The following is a 22,185-nucleotide window of genomic DNA, read 5'->3' as shown; positions in this document are numbered from 1 at the left end:
TCTTCCAACACTTCGGTGGTTTTTGAGGTCGGTACACACTTTAATAATGGTGTTGATATCCCCCTTCTGTAGAGGATATTTCTCACCAAAGTGTAATGTTGTGCTTCCCTTCGGATCTTCTTAGCCTCTTTCTCCTCCTTGGGGAGGGTGTCGAATTTCATGTATTCAACCAAGGGGTTCATCCAACCGAGGTTTAATCCGACTACCTCAAGGACCTCCTCTTGTTTGTCTTTTTCTTTTACTACGGAGGGTTCCTGGAGAGTTTCCTGGATCAGACTTCTGTTATTCCCTCTTGGCTTGGTACTTGCCAACTTGGATAGGGCGTCTGCTCTGCTATTTAGATCCCGAGTTATGTGTTTGACCTCGGTTTCTACAAAGCGCCCAAGATGTTCCAGGGTTTTTTCCAAGTACCTTTTCATATTTGGGTCCTTTGCCTGATACTCTCCACTTATCTGGGAGGTTACTACTTGCGAATCGCTGTATATCATCACTTTTGTAGCACCGACTTCTTCCGCCAGCTTTAATCCAGCAATCAAGGCTTCATACTCCGCCTGATTATTTGAAGCTGAGAATTCAAATTTGAGGGAAACCTCTATTTGGGTCCCTCTTTCGTCCACCAATATTATGCCCGCACCGCTTCCTGTTTTGTTTGAGGATCCATCTACATAAAGTTCCCATGTAGTTGGTTTTTCCTCTTGGTTTTTCCTCTTTGGCCCTTGTGCCTCCGAGCTCTACTGTGTGAACTTCTCTGCCTTTTCCTCTCAGGTTTAGGCTTTCATTGTAGCATTTCCTTGCCAATTTCTGATCTCCCCTTACCGTTGCTATCCCCGCTAAGGTCGGGAATTTCATACAAAGGTGAGGAGTGGATACCACCGCTCCGAGTCGATTAAGGGTAGCTCTGCCAATTAGAGCATTATATGCCGACCCTACATCGATGACTATGAAGTCTATGCTCAGAGTTTTTGATTTTTTCCCTTTTCCAAAGGTGGTGTGGAGGGGCAAAAATCCTAGTGGCTTTATTGGCGTGTCGCCTAGTCCGTATAAGGTGTCGGGATAGGCTCTTAATTCTTTCTCATCCAACCCTAGTTTGTCGAAAGCGGGCTTAAAAAGAATGTCCGCTGAGCTTCCTTGGTCTACTAAGGTTCTGTGGAGATGAGCATTTGCTAGGATCATAGTTATTACCACTGGATCATCGTGTCCAGGGATTATTCCTTGTCCATCTTCTTTTGTGAATGAAATGGTTGGGAGGTCGGATGACTCTCCTCCGACTTGGTAGACTCTCTTGAGGTGTCTTTTGCGAGAGGATTTGGTGAGTCCCCCTCCCGCGAACCCCCCTGAGATCATGTGGATATGTCTCTCCGGAGTCTGCGATGGTGGGTCTCTTCTATCCATATCATCTCGCTTTCTCTTCCCATGACTGTCCGACCTTTCTATGAGATATCTGTCAAGCCGACCTTCTCTCGCCAGCTTTTCTATCACATTTTTGAGGTCGTAGCAATCGTTTGTGGAGTGACCATATATTTTATGGTACTCACAGTAGTCGCTGCGGCTCCCCCCTTTTTTATTTTTAATGGGTCTGGGGGGTGGCAGCCTTTCGGTGTTACAAATCTCTCTGTATACATCCACTATAGAGACTTTCAGAGGAGTATAAGAGTGATATTTTCTTGGTCTATCGAGACCGAGTTCTTCCTTCTTCTTGGTTTCCCTCTCCCTTTCTTTTGTTGGGGGAGGGTGCCCAGGTCGCCAACTCAGGTCTCTTAACTTAGCATTTTCCTCCATGTTGATGTACTTTTCAGCTCTTTCCTGCACATCACTTAGAGAGATGGGGTGTCTTTTGGATATGGATTGTGAGAAAGGACCTTCTCTGAGCCCATTGACTAACCCCATTATGACTGCCTCGGTGGGCAGGTCTTGAATCTCTAAACATGCTTTGTTGAACCTTTCCATATAGGCTCGTAAAGTTTCTCCGACCTCCTGTTTTATTCCCAGGAGGCTTGGTGCATGTTTTACTTTATCTTTCTGGATAGAGAACCTCATCAAGAACTTCCTTGAGAGGTCTTCAAAACTAGTAACCGACCTCGGGGGGAGGCTGTCGAACCACTTCATCGCCGCTTTCGACAAGGTTGTCGGAAAGGCTTTGCATCTCGTAGCATCAGAAGCATCAGCCAGATACATCCGACTTTTAAAATTGCTCAGATGATGCTTTGGATCAGTGGTTCCGTCGTAGAGGTCCATATCAGGGCTTCTAAAGTTTCTCGGAACTTTTGCCCTCATTATGTCCTCACTAAAAGGATCTTCCCCCCTAGGGGCGACTCTTCTCTACCGTCACGGGAGTTCCGACCTTTGAGGGAGGGTTCTAACTTTAAGAGTTTTTCCTCTAACTCTTTTCGTCGATCCATATCCTCTCTTAGGTGCTTTTCTATCTCCCTTTGTCGCTCTCGTTCCTGTTCTAGTTGTTCCAAACGACTTTGGTGGACATGAACTAATCCCATAAGCTCAGTTGCGTGGGACTGTCCGTCTTTCTCTGACTCACGGCCTTCAGAGGAATTCACCTTCGGGGTTTTGACTCCGGAGGTTCCTTCTTTGTGTTGATCGTTGGTTTCCTGATGTAGAGTTAGGTCCGCATCGTTATTTCCGGTATCCAGATTCTCTTGTTCAGAATCTGTTTCCACATGACCCTCCTCAGGGGATCTGTCCGCCATCACTGGTTGATCTCTCGGGTCCCCGGCAACGGCGCCAATGTTACGATGGGTAACCGAAGATTGTTGGGCTGGACTCGCTGGGTTGGCCCAATCGTCTGAGGAAGGAAGCCTTCGTGCGGGTCAGCGTCTTGAGGGCCTCCGTCCGACTTGTGAGTATGAACGAATGGGGGTGGTACCTGCAAAGACACTCCGATGCCTAAGTCAGCAAGGGTGTGAGCAGGCCTAGAGAGTATTGGGACTTAGCGATACCTGAGAGGTGTCAGTGTATTTATAATGGTGAACCAATAACCACCGTTGAAGTAGTGCCACTTTTTTAGGGTGATAACCGTCCCTTTATCTTAGGGAAGTTAAGATATGACTTGTGGAAGTGGTTAGAGAGATTCTAGGGGCAGTTACTCATTCAAATGAGTGCTTATCTGCCAACTAATCCTCGTTCCCGATTTCTTTAGAGCAAGTCGAGACGAATACCGACTTCGTAGTGGCTGATCTGGTGAAAGGTGAGGTCAACCCTTTGGGTTGGGCCTTTTTACTTGGACCCTAGGCCTTAATCGTTGGGCCAGGGTATGAACAATTATTATTATTTGGGTCAATATTATTTGCTAATAAATAATCTGAGTTAGCAGTTCATTAAAAATTTATACCATTATTTTGTGAATTTTTTCGGATTCACGAAATCAGTTGGGATCGATATCTCTAACGCACTTGTACAGAATATAGTATAAAGTGTCTCATTTTAATGGTTAAAAAATTAATAGTCTACTGAATATTGTGTAAATAATTTATATTTATGTAAATATATTCCGTACATGTTTACAACACAAAATACAAAATATATTTTTTATATAAATGTATAAGTTATACGAGCATATAATATATATTTATCTAAATATATAAGTATAGAATATGAATACGTATTTAAATATATAGATATATACAATCTAAATATACAATATATACATTTTCAATTTTAAATATACATAACATATATAAATTAGGGTTAAGTACAATTTTGGTCCTTAAGGTATAGGTCAAAAATATTTTTTATTTTCAACTTTTTTTTGCATACAAAATCATTTTTAATGTTTAACACAGTTTTAAAATTGTCCTTATCTTAGGGACCAAAATCGATGGAGGTGTTAGCGAAAGCGGAGACAGATGTGGATCGTGGACAGCTTCTTTTTCCTTTTCCATTTCCTTTCTTCTTCTTTCATTTCGCTTTCATAGGAGCAGAAACACTCTCTTTCTCTTATTTTTTATTTTATAATTTTTTTGTTTGGGTAATTTAGTCCAAAATTTTAATATTTAAGTAAAAATAAATATTTTAAAATTTGGTTTTAAATCTTAGGAACGATTTTGTATGCAAAAAAAGTTAAAGACAAAAAAAATTTTCAACCTATACCTTAAGAACCAAAATCGTACTTAACCCTATCAATTATTATGTAAACATATATATTATTATTATATATATTTATCGTACATTTTCAATTTAAATTTTAAATTTGTAGTACGATACATATATAAATAAACATACAATCTAAATATCTAAAAATATGTCCATTTTCAATTTTAAATATACATAGTATATATAAATTATTATGTAAACATATGATATATATTTTAAATTATTGATATATATATTTATAATTTTAAGATTTTAAATTCTATATCACATGCATGTAATATAAAAACAAATATATATATAATTTGAAAATATAAAAATTACACTAACAAAAAAATAAACAAAATTCTAAAATATGCCAAATAATACTTTTTTGTACTAGATATCTAAAAGAATAACAAGTCTTCACTAATTGCATAAAAAACTTAAAATATAGTCATCCTATTTGGCGTTAAACTTAACTATTTTTATATTATAAATCTATCATATAATTTATCTACATTACATATCTGTATGTATTTAGAAAATTTTGGTGTATGCATAGCATCTATATCCAACAGCGCATGAAAAATGGCTCTTCAAACGGATGTTGGTTTATTTATTATTGTCACTTCTGCGACATCTGTCTCCATAGTCTCATTAGTTTTAACATTATTTTCCATTGGTTTAGCAACTTCGTAGTTGCTTTCAAACTCATTCTCGCTATTATAGTTGTAATCTCTCCATTTGATATCTCGATCGGTTTCAAATTGTTCAAACTCAATGTATAGCTCAATAAGTAACATTTGTGATCGAGTTTCATAATAGATTTTATATGCTCGTATTGTTGGTAATAGGGGTGTATATGGCTCAGTTCGAATCGAAGACCCGATCCGGTCCCGAACATTTTAGGAGCTAATTTGGTGTGATTTCAACAGATTTAGAACCGAGTAAGGGTCTCAAAAATAGACCCGATCATTATTTCGGATCGGGTCCGGGTCAAGATCAATGCGAATACGGCTTCATCTGGCCCATATGCACTATAAGGAAACTAAAAAAGATATATATGTTTTAAATTTATTTCAATATTATGTTATATTAATTATAAGTTTATTGTTTTATTTTTAATCATACTTGTTGAATTAGAAAATAAATCAAAGAATCATCAAATTAGAATTTATGGACAAATTCAAGTTCAAATATGGATATCAATTTTTCGATAACAAGTTTCTTCTTTATAAATAATTGCATCATAAATAAGTTTCTTTATAAATTACTGTTAAAGTTTTAAAGACCCGATTTTCACCCGGTTTGGATTCGGTATAGTTGTGACCCAAAAATATTTAGATTTCATTAGGTTTAGGAAATGGTTAAAGTCTAAAAAATAGACCCGATGTATATTTAGAGTCGAATCTGGGTAAAGACAAACCTGACTTCATCCGGTCCATAAACACGCCTAGTTGGTAACATACCTGATTTGAAAATGAACGAATCCACCTAACACCGATACAAGATACAAATCGGACCTTTAGAATTGGATTCAAAAATTGGGTTTTCTAATTTTTTTAAATTTTATTAAACCTCAAAATTAACCTACCAATTTTTCAACCTTCATTTAAAAAAAAATTTTTCTCAAATCGTAGGCTTCAATTTGCCACCCTCCGAATTTGAATTATCACGGTACAAATCAGAGCCTAGGTTTTCTAAGTCACCCTAAATCTGTGCCTCCAATTTATATTTTAAATTAGAAAAAAAATATATTATTTAAAAACACACCTATCATCTATATCTATGCATACCACATCCTCCAAATTAGGGGTGTGCATGGTTCGGCCCGACTCGAAGACTCGGCCCGGTTTCGAACACTTTATGGACTAATTTGATGTGATTTCATCGGGTCTAGGGTCGGGTATAGGTCTCAAAAGTAGACCCGTTCATTATTTCGGGTCGGGTCCGGGTCATAGCTCGAGTCACCCGAAATCGACTCGGTGGCCCGATCATCATACACAATTAATATTGTGTTATTAGTGATAGATGATGGCTATTATTATGTGAAATTTAAGTATTGTAAACCTTAATATTTTGTGTTATTAGTCATTATATATAAGACTATAAGTTAATGTTTTATGTTTAAAATGCATAAGACTTTAGACTAATGCATAATCTTGTGTTATTTGTATTGATTTAAATAGTTGGTGTTATTAGGCAATATTAGTATTGATTATGGTTATATTTTAATTTTAGAGAAGAGTTATTCTTATTATATTTTTCTAAGTGAATTTTACCATGTCAAATAATGGTTGGAGTCTTGAAAATTTGGATATTTTTACATGCTAACTTACAAGAAGATATCAAGGTAATATAATGTAAACGGCCCGGTTTTCACCCGTATAATCGTGGCCCGAAAGTGTATAGGTTTCATCGGGTTTAGGGTCGGGTTCGGGTCTAACAAATAGGCCCGGTATATATTTCGGGCCGGATCTGAGTTACATCAAACCCGGTTTCACCCGACCCATGCACACCCCTACTCCAAATTAATAACTAAAAAGATGAGGCTATCTTCAACTCCTTGTTTAAAACTAAAATCGGATAATATCTTATAACATTTTACTGGAGATAAAAAAAAGGGAAATAATCGCAGTTTATTTGTTGTTTGGATGTAGCATTCATCTACAAGACTATCCAGATTTTTGTCATGATCGACAACCAAGCTCAGCTCTGCCTTCATCACTTATGGTTTTATTTGTGCATAGCTTCTGAAGATCAATGTAACCTATGATAGTGTCCTCAAACACTGCATCTTCCAGCTTAGCATCATCAAAAGTAGACCCTGACAACACTGTGTTCCTAAACACAGCTCCTTCAAGATTCGCATTCCCAAAGTTAACACGGTCCAACACTGCATTTGAGAAGTCCACACCTGCAATAGTTCCTTCCATCATTCTCTTATCTATTCAGCAACAACACTATCCTGCCTAAACATATACATTGAAGAATTCACATCTTGCATTGCATGTTAAGTTGTTACCCTATACAAATATTTCATAAGCACCATTTCAGGACATTTCTACATCAAGTGGGTAGTACGAATCATATGTAAGATGAATGATGTAGGTAGCACGGCATTGTAAACACAGAATTTGAGAAATGTTAGTACCTTTGAAGCTGGCACCAACAGCATAAGCCTTTGACATTACAACTTCTGTCATGTCAGCACCATCAAACTTAGCATCTGACATGAGTGCTGCTGACAGGGACTTCCCTTTGAGGTTGGATTTTTCATTCGTGTAGTCGCAGAGGCGGAGATCTAACGGTTTGTCATACACTCCATTTGCCTGCCCAATTGTGTTGCCAACAAATGCTCGCTCGCAGCGGTTCGGCTCAGTTGACAGCGGCGGCAGCCTCTGCAAACACATTGGATACTGTCTTATACAAATTCTCTTATTTTCTAACTTACCATAATATTTAGGAAAATTTTTAAGTATACCTGTATATTTGGTGTTATCTTAGTTATATATTTTTTATAATTAAGATCAACCGTTACAAATTACTAAAACACCAATGTACAGTTACACTTTAAAATTTTTCTAATATTTATATGACTTGTACCTGGTTAGCAGCAGTCACAGAGAATGCAGAAGAAGAGACAGCGCAAGCAGCAAGAATCCCACAAGCTAGGCCCTTGATTCCATTCGAATTCGTCCCAGACTCAGAGCAAGAAACTTTGAGGGGCGTGTGAAGTGTTGAAGGGCGTTTGGTTGAGTAGTTGGGTATGGACAAACCGTTTCTTGGGATTGGGATTGAAAAGTTTGCCATCGTTGAATGTTGATTGTTGAAAACTTCCGAGACCACTCCATGGTTGCTGCTTATCTCAATCAAGATAGATATCTTTCTTGGCTCAACACGTGGCACTACATTATGATAAATTGGGCCTAGAACGGACCTCCTGGGCCTTAGTGCTTTATTGGGCCTTGTTGAGATGGAACAAGAAATAGAAATTTGCGGAGGTACTTTATCCGTGTGGATGAGAGTTAGTTAGTTAGATGGGAAGATGGAGAATTCGGATTCCAAGGAAGGAGAAGGAGCCTGTTGGAACGCCATGGGAACCAACCTCGCCTCTGCCTTCTTAAACACCCTTGTCCGCTGCTCCTGCATCAACCTCTCCACTGCCGACGACGACGACGACGACGATCACGACACCTCTTATCACACCTTCACCACCTCTAAATCCACTTCCTCCTCTTCCAATCCCCCTCCCAATAACCCTCCTTCTTATAAGAACGACGTCGTTAACCTTCCCGTCTAATCTTTTCTATTCTATTCAGGTTTCATCTTTTTCTTATTAACGTCGTTTCAGATATATACAAATATTTATTTAATTCAAATCATTTCAGGACGGAGGGGCAATCGGTAAAATAACACGCACCCTTGACAATTGGTATTGGTATGTTTCAATGTGTATTCAGCTCTATACAGTATACATAACTCATTCCTTGTTTAGATCCAGATAGATGATTTAGTGTTTTCTTTTGTATACACTAGTTCATCTGAGAAATTTGCTATCATTGTCAATTATACTTATACTTGTGCACAGTTGTAGACAATTGTTTATTCTTTTATACCATGCTCATTGCAAGGCCCCCATTTCATTATTCTATCATCTATGTAACTAACTTGCATAACACGTTACACATCTTCTATCATAAATGGTAATTGCTTCAATTGCTCAAGTGTCTAGCATTGCCTTTGATAACTGCATGCAATAAAACTATAAAAGCAACATGAGCCAATAACAAATGTAAAGTTCATTGTCTTGTTATATTACCGTCAAACCAAGGTAGTTCCACATTTCAAGTAACCATATCCATGTAAATACTTCAATAAAAATAAGCACAAACAGTTTCAGATTATGGCAGTGCAATTCAACAACTAGAACACCCTCTAACTATGTAATTTTCAACAAGGACATTCAATGTCAGATGTCATTATTTAACACTATGAACATAAAAATTCAATAACTCTTAATTTTTTCAAATAGCAAAAATGACTTTGGAGACCGCCCTCAATTAGGAATTACAAAGAACAATGAGTTCGCGACCTGATTATTTATCCATGTTCAGTTGACACTTCAAAACACTTAACAATATTAAGCATTCCAATCATTCAAAAGAAAAGCGTAAAAAATATGGCTAACACTTAAAAATGGCAGAACGAAAATTTACTGTTCCAAACACAATAACCCATTTAACAAAAAATTAACGAGCAACGAAGAGTGTGTATAATTAGAAACTCAAGTGGAGTTAATTTCATGTAAAGTTAAAGTTGATAGTTAAGAATTGTTAAATGATAATTTAGTTAAATTTATCAAATCATTTAACGAATTCTCAACTATTAATTTCATATGAAATTAACTGCATTAGATGATAATTTAGTTAAATTTATCAAATTATTTAACTATTCTTAACAATCAACTTCACATAAAATTAACGAATTAACTGTATCTGAGTTTGTACATGTGTGAAGTGCGCACGTAATTTGATACTCCAAAGTAATATGGAGTTTTAATATTCTTTAATTATAGGGTAAATACCCTTTCCGGCCCCTGAACATTTTAAAGTGAGACATATCGCACCTTTATCATTTAGAAACCTCAACTTGGTCCTCAACCAACAACATAAGTGAACGAATCGACCCCTGTGACCGGTTGCTAACATGTTGCCTGGATGACGTGTCAGGTGGAGGCTGAGTTGTCAACTGCAGGTGCCACGTGTAAGTGAAAGTTGTTGCAGGGACTCAAAACCCCCTCCCTGCAACTGAAACGGCGTCGTTGCATTGGGTTAATATTCCCCCATTATTGAATGATTGAAAAGGTTTAGGGTTTGCATCTTCTGGCTATGTGAGAGGACCTGCAATGGCGGGCATGACAACTGCAAATTCTGGTGCTTCATTCAGTCGCGAGAAAAGATGCGGTGGGGGTGAGGAGAGTTGGGGCAGTGGAACGAGTGCCGATGGAAGCATTCTGGAAGGAGCGTCGAGAAGGATGAAGAAGAAATTTGTTCCTCCAGTGTGCAATTGCGAATCATACGCCATTTTGTTCAAATCTGGAACTTCAAAAAATCCTAGGAGGCTTTTCTTTGGTTGTTCTTATTTTAGGGTAAATTTTTCGGAATCGTTTTTGTTTGGGTTGCTGCGTTATTTTGGTAACTTGTTGGAGTTGAACAGTAGGCATGTTTGATGTAGAACAACACAGGACATTGCAAATACTTTGCCTGGCTAGATGAGTATGTTGCCTCTTTTTGTATTGATGAAGTGGTACAAGATGGAGTATCGGACCCAACGAAAAAGATGGAAGAAAGAATTGAAGAGATAGAGAAGAAGATGGATGAGGTCAAAAGCGATGATAAGAACAGTGGTGCTCTTAGCAGATGGAAAGTGTTTGGGTTGATTTTGCTAGGCATTGTAATAGAAAAAGGGATGTAGTCTAGTAACAGTTGTATAATGTTAATATGCCTTTGAACTTGTAAATTCAGTGTTTTGTAATGGGGGCAATTTCTGGATGTAGTGAAAGAAAAGAATATGAAATTGTAATAAAATATGTTTCTGGATTAATAGAGTTTGTTTAGTCAGTTATGAGTATTTTCTGTATTTCATGATTTGTGTGTAATTGATTGACAGAATCATGGTTAAAAGAAACTGAAAACATAGTAACAATACACATTTACACAAGGATTATACATTGTCATTTCACAAATCCAAGATTTGGAATATGCAGTTCACAAGCCATGTGAGGCAAAGTTTCCATAAGGTAACACACAAGGTACACCAGACAAAGTTTACAAAATAAAACTCACACACTATGTGAGATTAAGTAGTTTTCCAAAAAAACATGTCCTTAAACATATGCAGTTTTCAGAATTCTGGACTAGCAACCAAAAAACATAAACAGCAAGACAAACAGATAAGTCTTATAGTCTAAAATTCCTAGTTAACTAATTCTGCTTTGGTGGCCTGAAATTTGGTATTGGAATGAACTTCAATAAGTCTAAAGAGGTTCCTCCACTTGATGCAGCAACTGTTTCCTTGGTGATGGCCTCAAGATTTTCTGGTGTAGCTACTGGTTGGTGGCCTGTTTGTGGATTCAGAGGACCTGGTGGCCTAAAGGTCTTCAACTTGGGCCTGAATCTGGCACTTGACTTAGATGGTGGTGCAGGACTTGGCTGGGCTGGTTCACATTGAGATTGCTATGCAACAACATTCAAAATAAGCCAGTTACTACACAAAAAAAAAATGAGTAAACAATGTTAGACTGCATAGTATACTATAACATTTACCACTGGAGGGGCAGATTGAGATATTGGGATTTTCTCTTGTGGAGCATGTGGCCTCTTTGGCATCTTTTTCTTATGCTTCTTAAGCTTAGCCTATTCCAGGAGTAAAAACAATAATATGGCAAACACTTCAGTTCTAAACAGACATAGCCAATGACACCAGTAAACCTAAAGAACAAAAAGCATAGCAAAGTAAAATTCAGATATCTAACCCTAATTTCCTCTAAAGTAGGATTCGGCCTTTGATGCTTGGGTTTGTTCTGAGTGTGGCCAGATGTTCCACCCTGAACAATGAGTTAAGATTTCAATTAACTTTGCTAGTATTCCATGGCTGCAGAAAGAAAAGCAAATTATTTAGAAAATTCTTCCATACCTTGTTATTTCTCCTGCTTTTTGGTTGCCAGTTAGGGTTTTTAGGTGCTCCCTTACATGTTTTGAAGTAGTGGCCAGCCTCTCCACATTTGCTACAGGTAACTTGGAAGGTCCTTCTGACCTTGCTGCCATCAGTTGGAGCTGGAGGTGTAGTTGATTCCTTTCTCCTCTTAACTGGTCTACCAATAGGTCTCACAATTTTTGGTGGATCTGCCTTCAGATGGTCAGTTAGTTCCCAAAACTCTTCACTGGATACAGGGTTGATACAAATGTCATATGTCTTCCTTATGGCCTCCATAGTGAGAAATGGAGACAGAAGTCTTCAGCTGATTTTACCCTCACTCTGGATATTGCTGCAACAACATGAACACAAGGTACACCTATAGAACATAATTTATCAAATATAAGATCATCCATAGCTCAAATACATTGCCAAAAAAATTGAAACTGATTTGACATGCATACACCTAACCTGTGAGCTGCCAAAAATTATATGTGCAGGTTTGCTTTTTCAGGTTAACCCCTAGCTTGTGCGTATTCCTGGATACCTCAAACACAACCCTGTCATTGTCACCACACCATTGAGCATTCCACTTGTGACTTTCTGGCTTAATCCATTTGTCCAATTTTATTTGTTGTACTGGAGCCAGCCTTCCTTTATATGCCCCTAGGATCCTCTTGTGTCTAGCCATTTTGTTCATAACATGAACCCGTAGCTCCTCACACAGTGTCAGGATTGGTTTCTCCCTAGCCTCCACAATGACTGCGTTCCAAGACTCACACATGTTGTTTGTCACAGCAGCATTCTTAGGATAGTGACTGAAAAATGCCCTACACCATACCTTAGGGTCAAACTTACTAATGTATTCCCAAGCTCCATTACTCACAGTTTTCAACCTATCCATTGCAGCCTTGAACTGAACTGGAGCTGTGCTCCTAGCTGCTTCCCAAACACAACCCTTAACCTGTTTGTCCCTAAACCTCTTTTTACAGTTTTTCCACATATGCAGCACACAGTTCCTATGAAATACATTTGGCATCACCTCTTGGACTGCCCTTACAAGACCCTGCAGAATATTATATCACACAGTTAAGTTAGCAGAAAACTAACAATACATGATGCTAGCTAGTAACTATGAAACTTACTTTCTGTTGATCAGACATCAAATGCCATCCAAAGAGCATGCTTGCCCCGAAGTCCTCCTGAAGGCAAGTCAGAAACCATTTTTGATTATCAGTGTTCTCAACCCTGGTTACACCAAATGCAATGACAAACACATGATTATTTGCATCTTGGGTCACTGCAGAAAGCAGTTGGCCTCCATAGTAACCCTTCAAAAAACACCCATCAAACCCGATGAGTGGCCTGCACCCATTCTTGAAGCCTCTTTTGCAAGCATCAAAACTGATATACAATCTCTGAAACAAGTTTGGCCCTTGTGGCTGGGATAAGGTGTTCATATGTGCTGTGCTCCCGAGATTGCTCTTGTGTATCTCATTCAGATAATCCCTCAGCTTCCCAAATTGAGCCCCTTCATTACCCAACACTCCCTAGTTTGCTTTATTGCTCGTGTAATCATCTTCCGATTCAGTTGAACATTATAGTCTTCTTTTATATGTTACATTGCCTCCCTAGGTGTCAACTTTGGTTGCGTTTTTAGTCGCATCCCCAATTTCTCAGCCACCCAATTTTTATCAGCAAGATTGCTTCCATAATCCCGGCCACATGTGTGCTCACTGTGAAATGTCTTGACCTCAAAAGACTTGGTAACCACGTTCTTCGACACAAAAATCAGTCAAGGACAATCTTCCTCAGCACAAGCTGCTCTAACTCTCCCCGGCTCATTTTTCAGGTACATGTAATCCCTTCCATCTTGCACAAACACATCCTTAAGTGCTCTTTTAAATTGCTCAATAGTTGCAAACTGCATCCCTAGCCTAAAATGCACCTCTCCAAATGTTTTGCCCTCATTAAAATCTGGACCAGAAGGGCCCCTCTCATCATCAGATGAAACTGGAGTCACAAAACCCTCAGACTCATACTCATATACAATATCAGCACCATCAACAAATTTCTCACCAGCCTGAGTTGCAACCCCCTTCTGTCCCACATTTCCCACACTAGCTGGGCCTTCCATATTACCCAGATCCGGCCCAACACAGCCTCTACTACCTGGGCCTTGGCCTAGCCATGAATCTCCACTACTAGGCCCACTTTCCATTCCTCTATTCAGAACATGTTTCATCCTCCTCTTACCAGTATATCTCCTGGAGGCCTTTCTCTTTGCCATGGTGTTAGGTGAGCAAGACTTCCCATTTTTCTTCTTTTTACTTTGTACATCAACAGACTCCTCAGAACTCTCAGTTTCATACCCAGGAGGAGGGGGCTTGTAAGCTTCATCTTCAGCACTCTCGTATGAATCATAGGAGGAGGAAGAAGATTTTGAAGAATCTGTCACCACCAAGACATCCTTATCTTCAGATACCATTTCCTCCTCCACAGGCTCATCGTCAGTTACAACAGGAATATCCACTCCATGCTCAAAGTAAAGGTGGAACTCCTTCAGATTATGCCTCATAGTGAAGTCGCACATGTTGTTGATCTCCTTGTCACCATAGAGCACATGCAGACCATCCTCGAACTCAATAACAGTTGGGTCGTGCCAGTAGATTTGTTTGTATGTCAAGTACCCCAAACCCTTGAAAAGTTCCTCCAAGTCCTTCTTGTTTACGAAATCAATATCCATTGGAGGAAACTTCTCTACCTTCCCGTCTAAGTAATGTAGCTTACCATTAGCTCTAACAAGCTTTTCGCCATGGTTAAATATAGGGATCACAAACACAGACATCTGCAACATTTAAAAATAGTTTTACCGTAATGCACAACAATGCCACCAACATTATCATCACTAATAACACTACATACAAATTTCATTACCCGAAATACTCACTACGTTTATCAACCCCTAGCATTATCAAACCCTAATTAAAAACAGTGTTTATTGTTAACCACTTTATCCATTAATCATACTGATCATCTCGAACGTAAAGTTCCTCACATCACACCCCTCATAGACATGCATGGAAAACAATTACATTCTCAACTAACACAATGTGAAAATCGAAAAACTGAACTAACCTTTCACTGCCGTCTCACACAGTCAACGTCTATGCCCTACACACGTTCGTCGCAGATTCGATTATACCAGACTTCCGTTCTAGCGTCGTGCAAAGGTTCTGGAGGGAAACAATGGTGGAAGATGAAGTGTTAGGGCTTTTTAGTGAATGAATGAAAAGAAGAAGGAGATTACAGTAAATGTACTTCGAAAGTGAGGGGGAATATTAACCGAATGCAACGATGCCTTTTCAGTTGTAGGGAAGGGGGTTTTGAGTCCCTGCAACAACTTCCACTTACACGTGGCACCTGCAGTTGACAACTCAGCCTCCACCTGACACGTCATCCAGGCAACCTATTAGCAACTGGTCACAAGGGTCGATTCGTTCACTTATGTTGTTGGTTGAGGACCAGGTTGAGGTTTCTGGATGATAAAGGTGCGATATGTCCCACTTTAAAATGTTCAGGGGCCGGAAAGGGTATTTATCCCTTAAATATAAGAAAGAAAATGTCTATATATGAAGTAATAATCAAGAAGAAAAAGAAAAAACATCAAAATTTTGTTTAGTTACAACCTTTTTATTTTATTGTTTTAATTTAAATTTATTTTATTTTTTAGTTGATATTAAATTATTACAAAATTATAACAAAAATAAAAAACAAATAAAAAAACTAAGATAAAAAATATTTTTTTATCATTAATTTTAAAAATTAAAATATCTTTTAATATTAAATTTATTTAATTTTAATTAAAAATTTAATTTAATTATAAAAAAGTAAAAGAATTTTGTAATTAATTTTATAAAAGATAAAAATATCCTTTTAAGATATGAGTTGTTTAATTGTTGGAAAGATTCAAAATTTATATTTAAAATATTATATTACTTTTTAATATTAAATTTATTTAATTTGAATTAAAAATTTAATTTAGTATAATTTTAAAAAGAGCACAACTCATTTTAGTTTAATTATAGAAAAACAAAAATATATTATTTTAAAATTAAAGTTATCTAATTATTTTAAAAATAAAACATTTATATTTAATTATTTAATTTATATTTAAATTTAAATTTCAAACATACCCAATCCATTCAAATAATAATAAAAAAAAAACAACACCTACCTCTCCAAACCCGACCCAAATATAACTTTATTCTTTCCCGTAATTTGTGTGTCTCTGCTGTGACCTGCCATTGCCGGAGCTTGCAAACACCGCACTGGGATGAGGAGACCTTCAAGGATCAGAGAAACCACTGCCATGGTTTTGATCCTCATCCGTGGTACTCATGACTCCCGCTGTCGCGGTGGCCTACCACGGAGAGACCACTAAAAATGTAATATGGCAACTCTTCAAGAAGATCCATCTCTAGGATCAACCCACCTCAATCACTGTGGTTTTTTGGTTTTGCAATGCCTCTGCTTTTTCCTGGTTTCACCTGAACTTGTCGCTTCTCTTTCTTCTCCGTTGTGTCATTTTGCTACGCCATCTCCTTTGCTCCTTCCTGGCGTTGCGGCATAGCGTCAGCGTTGTAGCAAGTGGCGGGACTGTATGGTGGTGGAGACGCGGTATTTTGAGGCGGCAATGAGATGATGTTACTATATTAGAGAGAAGAGGAAGAGATTGAAAGTAATTTTTTTGAATAAAATAAAAAAATTAAAATAACAAAGTTAAAACAGATCCAAATTTTTTATTTTGATTTTCTTTTTAAATTTACATTTTAACAAGTTTTAAAACACCAAAGTCCAAACATTAGAGTTTTCAAGACGAGTATTAGGAGGGCAAAGATTCTATGGTCCCAAAATGTTTGGCCTATTAAATGGTCCCATAACAAAACATGTTTTTTTAAGTTTTTTAATAACGGTTAAATAGTCCTTATCTAATTTTAATTACAAATTAATCCCTTTCTTATTCTTTAATTATAAAATCTATTTTTTATTTTATAAATTATTATTTTATCATTCATTTATTATGTTTATTAATAATAAAAAATAAAAACAATAACGAATTAGATCTTCTATTGATCGTAATAATTTTTGGGCAATCCCAATATATTAAAATTTTATCTTTGATCCGTTACATCCGTATAGGATTATGAAATCGTGTTTCTTAGAAAATCAATCGATTGGATTAACAAAACAATCGATTGAATTTCAAGTTCCCATAACTCAATCGATTAGAATTCAGGTTACCACAAAACAATCAATTGAAAGTTGTAAGGCAGTGTGGGGTTTTTCTTATTCAATCGATTGAACTCATCAAAGCAATGTGGGTTTAGTTAATTCAATTGATTGGTTATGTTACCCAATCGATTGATTTACGCTATTAGAATGATATATGAAAGTTTAATCGATTGGTATGATAATACAATCGATTAAAATTTGGACGTGACTAATGGCATATTCCAATTCAATCGATTGACATGTGACGTAAATAAGTTTTTTTCTGCATTCAATCGATTGGTATGCTAATACAATCGATTGAATTTTGAAATGCGATATATATTAAGCCTAATAACCATCCATGTTCAGCCTCCCTCCCCTTTTTAAACATAATAACACCATTTTTGCATAACCTCTCTTCTCTCTCTAAATCAAGAAAACTTCGCTCTTCTTCTTCTCCAATCTCATCAACATCCACTCCAAACTACATACATATTATCAATCCTCATCCAAATCTCTACAAAATCTACCGAACCAATATCCCCAAAATGGCCAGAACTAAAAATGCCAAAAGAGCTAGGGTTGAGGGTGAAAGCTCTGCATCTGCCAGACTAGTTGCTTCATCCCATTACATGGCAAGGTGGCTGCCGTCTCCGAGGGCATTGAACAAATATGTGGAGAAGTTCGAGTCAAGAGAAATTATTCCTCCCAAGTACATAACAGCCGATTTCATTCATGATAGACATTATAATTTGGTCTAGAATGCTTTGCAAACACAGCACTTGACTGATTTTGTACAAACTAAGGATGATTATTATCTCCACTTGGTTAGAGCTGTTTATAGTACTTTAAATTATGTTGTTCCTAAAAGTGACGAAGAGGGTGAGAAAGTAATGCCATTTATTGAGTTTGATTTAGGGTCACGGCATTATAGAGTTACTTTGGAACAATTAGTTGAACAATAGAATTTAGTTTATCACGGAGCAAAATTTACTAGAGGTATTGCGGCAGATGAGGAATGGGGTGAATATAATAGATTGGTTGGTTTACAGAGTCTGCAGTATGAGGATCCACATATGAATGCTAGAGGTAATATAAGTTGCAGTGGTTTGGGTAATGAGCAGCGTATATTGATATATTTGTTTTCATACATGTTGATTCCAAAAAAACATAATCATGGAATCTTGTTTAACGAAGATATTCTAGTGCTTTGGACTATGGTGACTGGAAAGGAGATAAATTGGCCTTATTTTATGGTTCATCATATACTTGAAATGAAGAGAGAAAAATCAAGTGTTGGTTTAGGATATGCTTGTTAATGGACCAAGATTTTCAAATGGCTTGGAATTGACTTCGTCTTGAGTAATGTAGCCAAGATTGATGACAATACTCTAAGACAGATGGGAAGAGATCCGAATGCCCAAGAACCTCAGATCCAAGGACAACCACAAGACCCTGAGGTGCAAGCACAATCCCAAGAATCTCCACCACCACCGCCTCCTTCGCCAACACTGCGAAGATTTGATTGATGAATTACGAAGTATAAGATTATACATTGAGGAACAATTTGCTGAGATGAGGCAGCATCAAGACAGACAAACTGAAGCTATCAATTGTCAAGGAGAAGCAATTGATCTTCTATACACTAATATAGGCATCACAAACCCAAGGGATATCATCCCAAGGCCTGGACCATGAAGGAAATGTGTCGAAGAATGAAGAAAATCTGTTTCAGGGGCTTGAAATTGTTTCAGGTGTTCTTAAAATCAATTGATATGCATTCAATCGATTGAATTAGTGGTCCAATCGATTGAAGAATGCTTGCAATCCTCTTGTGTATGCATTCAATCGATTATTTTGTTAATAAATCGATGGAAGTATCCTCGATTACTGATTCAATCGATTGTTTTGTTAATAAAATCGATTGAAGTATTCTCAATTATTGATTCAATCGATTGGTTAATGTTTGAACACGTGTAGTGCTATTCAACTAGATTCCTCATGTTTTCCATGATAATATTAATAGAATGGTTTGTTCCTGTTTTTATTTAAATATTAGTGATCCGTCCATTATTATTATTATTATTATTATTATTATTATTATTATTATTATTATTATTATTATTTGACTATTTATCGACTTAAAAATAATTATAGAAAAGATATAATCATATGAATTTAAAACTCACTTTGTTAAATTTTAACATAAAAATCAAGATCACATTCAATTTGTATTTGATTTTAACTAAAAGATAAGATAACATAATTATTTTTTAGGATTACTTAGTTTAAAAATTAAAAAAAAAAAAGATAGAATTGAAACTTAACTATCTTTATTAGGCGTATATATATGTACTCACTCCGACTAATTTTATACTTTGACAAATTATTTTAAATATTTGCCATTCAAGCAATTTTACTCATACAATATTCTTCAATTGATAACAATTATGGATATTCCTCCTAACGAAGATTTTAAGCCCAATGATGCACGTAATACATAGAATATCTCACTGGCTACAGACTGTGATCTTATCACAATTGATCTAGTTGATCAAATTAGAACTATAGTTCCCAATGCCAAGGTAAGACTTAATGAATTTTTAACTTTTATTAGATTTTATTATGAGTAATTTAATGTTTTATATTTTCTTTATACAGGATGACCTAATTATCAATGACGATGTTATTCAAAACAATGATCTAGATAAAAGTGAAAAATTGTCTATTAAAGTGGAAGAGGTCCTCCTTAGCATGCAGGTAATTTAAGTTGGCAAATAGTAATGCAAATTATATTATGTAATACATTTTATATATTATAAACATTTTTTCGCTATTAGTTGTGATTAGAGAAATCTTTGTCTTTTTTCATTGACAATCTCGTCAGAACAACCATCACTCTTTTTGTATTTTTACATTTATGGAGTTATTTTACCTAAAATTTTTGCAGTCAATGAGAGTTGTAAACATGGCTCGGAACAAAAAAATTTATAAAATACTTGAATCTGTAAGTCGCATTGAGACAATAATGACACAACTGAATTTGAACAATGATTTCGAGACTCCAACCAAACTTTCTTCACAAAAGACACGTCCATTCCCAAATAGATTAAAGGCTAAGAGTTCGGATATTGATATTCATACTGCTATATCGGATGATGAAGATGATCTTGTTGAGCTGGATAAGAGGTCTTTCACCATCATCTGAACCATTAGCTTCATCTCCCATGACGTTGTTGTCAATGTCCTTTTGCCAAGGACATGTTATCTTTTTATGTCCTTCCATTTGATAAACACTACAACATTGCCGCTTCTTCTTAGATAATTGTCCTGAGCCTATATTGGTTTGATGCACATACGGATTGCTACTTTTAGCTACACATGACTGAGGTTGCTTAGTGCCTTTATCTGCAGCCTTGTAAGATGAGTACAACTCCATAATAATGTCACGTGTCTCGTCAAATCTCTTTGGGACTTTAGCAGCAACAACGACCAATTGTTTAGAAAATTCCATCAAGGCACTTTGATGACTAATAACAACATCCCTAGTGAACCCACTTGCATCATTGAGTGTTGATATCACCTTCTTTGTCCATCTATCTAACACTAATGACTGGGGAAGCTCACAAATATCTTTGTCGACTAGAACTTTCACAATATGTTCGCAAGGAATTCCAAATGACTCCATTCTTAAACAAGAACACATGAAGATCATTTCTTCTTGACAAAATTCAACGATCCACAGAAAATCGAACCTCCCATGCTTACACACAATGTACTTTGAGCATTCATTGTTATTCTCTATGTTTAGCACCCGCATTGATCCGGCTTTCGAAAGAAATGGCCGAAATAATAGAAATATCTCATGAGTGTATACCTCAGCAGCAAATCTCTCTAGCAGCTCTATACAAGTCTGCATGACGGGCACCCCACGTGTAGATTCATAATCAGCATTAAATTCTTTAAAGCGTAAGTGTGCAACACACCTTTGAAAATGCCCTACAAAATTTGTCAAATCATACCGGGACCCCACATACCTTGCCACAACTGAGTGTAAACCTTCACATTTTGAGGTAGTTCTAAAGCCAGGAAAAAACTTACTTCTTATATATGCAGTAACCCACATATGCTTCTCTTCATACATGTTGTTCACCCACGGCTTATCCTCAAGGCCAAATTCTTTAACAAGCTGAACCCACTTATGCTTAAACACGGGAATCTCGTAGTCTCCCGACATGATTTTCCTAAATTTAGATGTAAACGATGGATTTCTAACATTGCTAGTCACATTTCAAATAAGGTGCCAAGCGCATAATCTATGTCTGACTTCGGGAAATACATCTCTTACTGCATTCCTAATCGTCATGGCCCCATCACTTATTATTGAGGTCGGGGTCTTACTCTTTATTGCAAACATGAGCTGACGCAGGAGCCAAATATATGTATCAGTAGTTTCATCCATAATTAACACAACAACAATAACAATTGTTTGGTTGTGATGGTTAACCCCGCTGAATATGACTAATGGACAACTATACTTGTTCTTCTTGTACGTAGCATTAAAAGCAATAACATCCCCGAAGAGTTGGTAGTCTAGTTGGCTAATCTCATCAGACCAGAACAAGTTACGTAACAAACCTCTTGAATCATGACATGCCTTGAAATATAATTGTAGATCCTTCAACCGCATATCCTCCAACTTCTTCAACACTCATGCTGCATCACCAGGAACTTGACGCCTTTTTCGAGCAATCTCATTGTATATATCTCTAGGGCCATAGCCAACAAATTCATACCCGCCTGCTTGACTAGCTAGAAGACCAAATATCTGTGAAGTGCTAATCTTGAACTTTAGCATGTTCATCATTTGCATAATATCTGTCTCTGACATTTTTCTGTGGGCAGGCAACATAGCACTGAATTGTGTATCTAACAGATCATGGTTGTGTTCGTCAGAGAAATAAAAGATATGTAACCTTCTAGTTTCAGGTACAAATTTAACATCCATTCGGGTTTCACACCCAGTTCTTGTTTTCAATCTAGGCTCCTTCTTTCTTTTTTCCATCGTGTAATAGTTCTCCTCCTTGAATCCTTGCCTATGGCATACAAACTTTTGTTTGTAAACCTCGC

At 36.9% G+C, this 22,185-nt stretch overlaps 3 protein-coding genes and 1 long non-coding RNA gene across 4 annotated transcripts; 1 reads left to right on the top strand and 3 right to left on the bottom strand.

The window, feature by feature from the left end:
- Positions 1–6,636: 6,636 nt before the first annotated feature.
- On the bottom strand, positions 6,637–7,948 carry LOC107605875 (Tetratricopeptide repeat (TPR)-like superfamily protein). The gene is made up of 3 exons (XM_016307807.3): positions 7,690–7,948; positions 7,238–7,484; positions 6,637–7,000 (listed from the first exon to the last, which is right to left on the bottom strand). Exons 1-3 carry the CDS (start codon positions 7,894–7,896, stop codon positions 6,774–6,776), a joined length of 681 nt encoding a protein of 226 aa, XP_016163293.1. The 5' UTR covers positions 7,897–7,948; the 3' UTR covers positions 6,637–6,773.
- A 511-nt stretch (positions 7,949–8,459) lies between these two features.
- Positions 8,460–10,693, top strand: LOC148554117 (uncharacterized). The gene is made up of 2 exons (XR_015892216.1): positions 8,460–8,524; positions 9,816–10,693. It is a non-coding gene; the product is annotated as an uncharacterized LOC148554117 (long non-coding RNA).
- Positions 10,694–12,118: 1,425 nt separating this feature from the next.
- Positions 12,119–13,241, bottom strand: LOC148554116 (uncharacterized). Its single transcript, XM_088494997.1, has 3 exons — positions 12,927–13,241; positions 12,329–12,847; positions 12,119–12,160 (listed from the first exon to the last, which is right to left on the bottom strand). Exons 1-3 carry the CDS (start codon positions 13,239–13,241, stop codon positions 12,119–12,121), a joined length of 876 nt encoding a protein of 291 aa, XP_088351123.1.
- Positions 13,242–21,346: 8,105 nt separating this feature from the next.
- Positions 21,347–21,745, bottom strand: LOC148554115 (protein FAR1-RELATED SEQUENCE 4-like). The gene has a single exon (XM_088494996.1). The coding sequence runs from the start codon at positions 21,743–21,745 to the stop codon at positions 21,347–21,349; it is 399 nt and encodes a 132-aa protein (XP_088351122.1).
- Between the last annotated feature and the right edge of the window lie 440 nt (positions 21,746–22,185).

This window comes from Arachis ipaensis, chromosome B7, assembly GCF_059453495.1.
Source record: "Arachis ipaensis isolate K30076 ecotype BB chromosome B7, ASM5945349v1, whole genome shotgun sequence".
In the NCBI taxonomy this organism is placed as follows: domain Eukaryota; kingdom Viridiplantae; phylum Streptophyta; class Magnoliopsida; order Fabales; family Fabaceae; genus Arachis; species Arachis ipaensis.
This window is presented reverse-complemented; position numbering and strand designations above follow the sequence as displayed.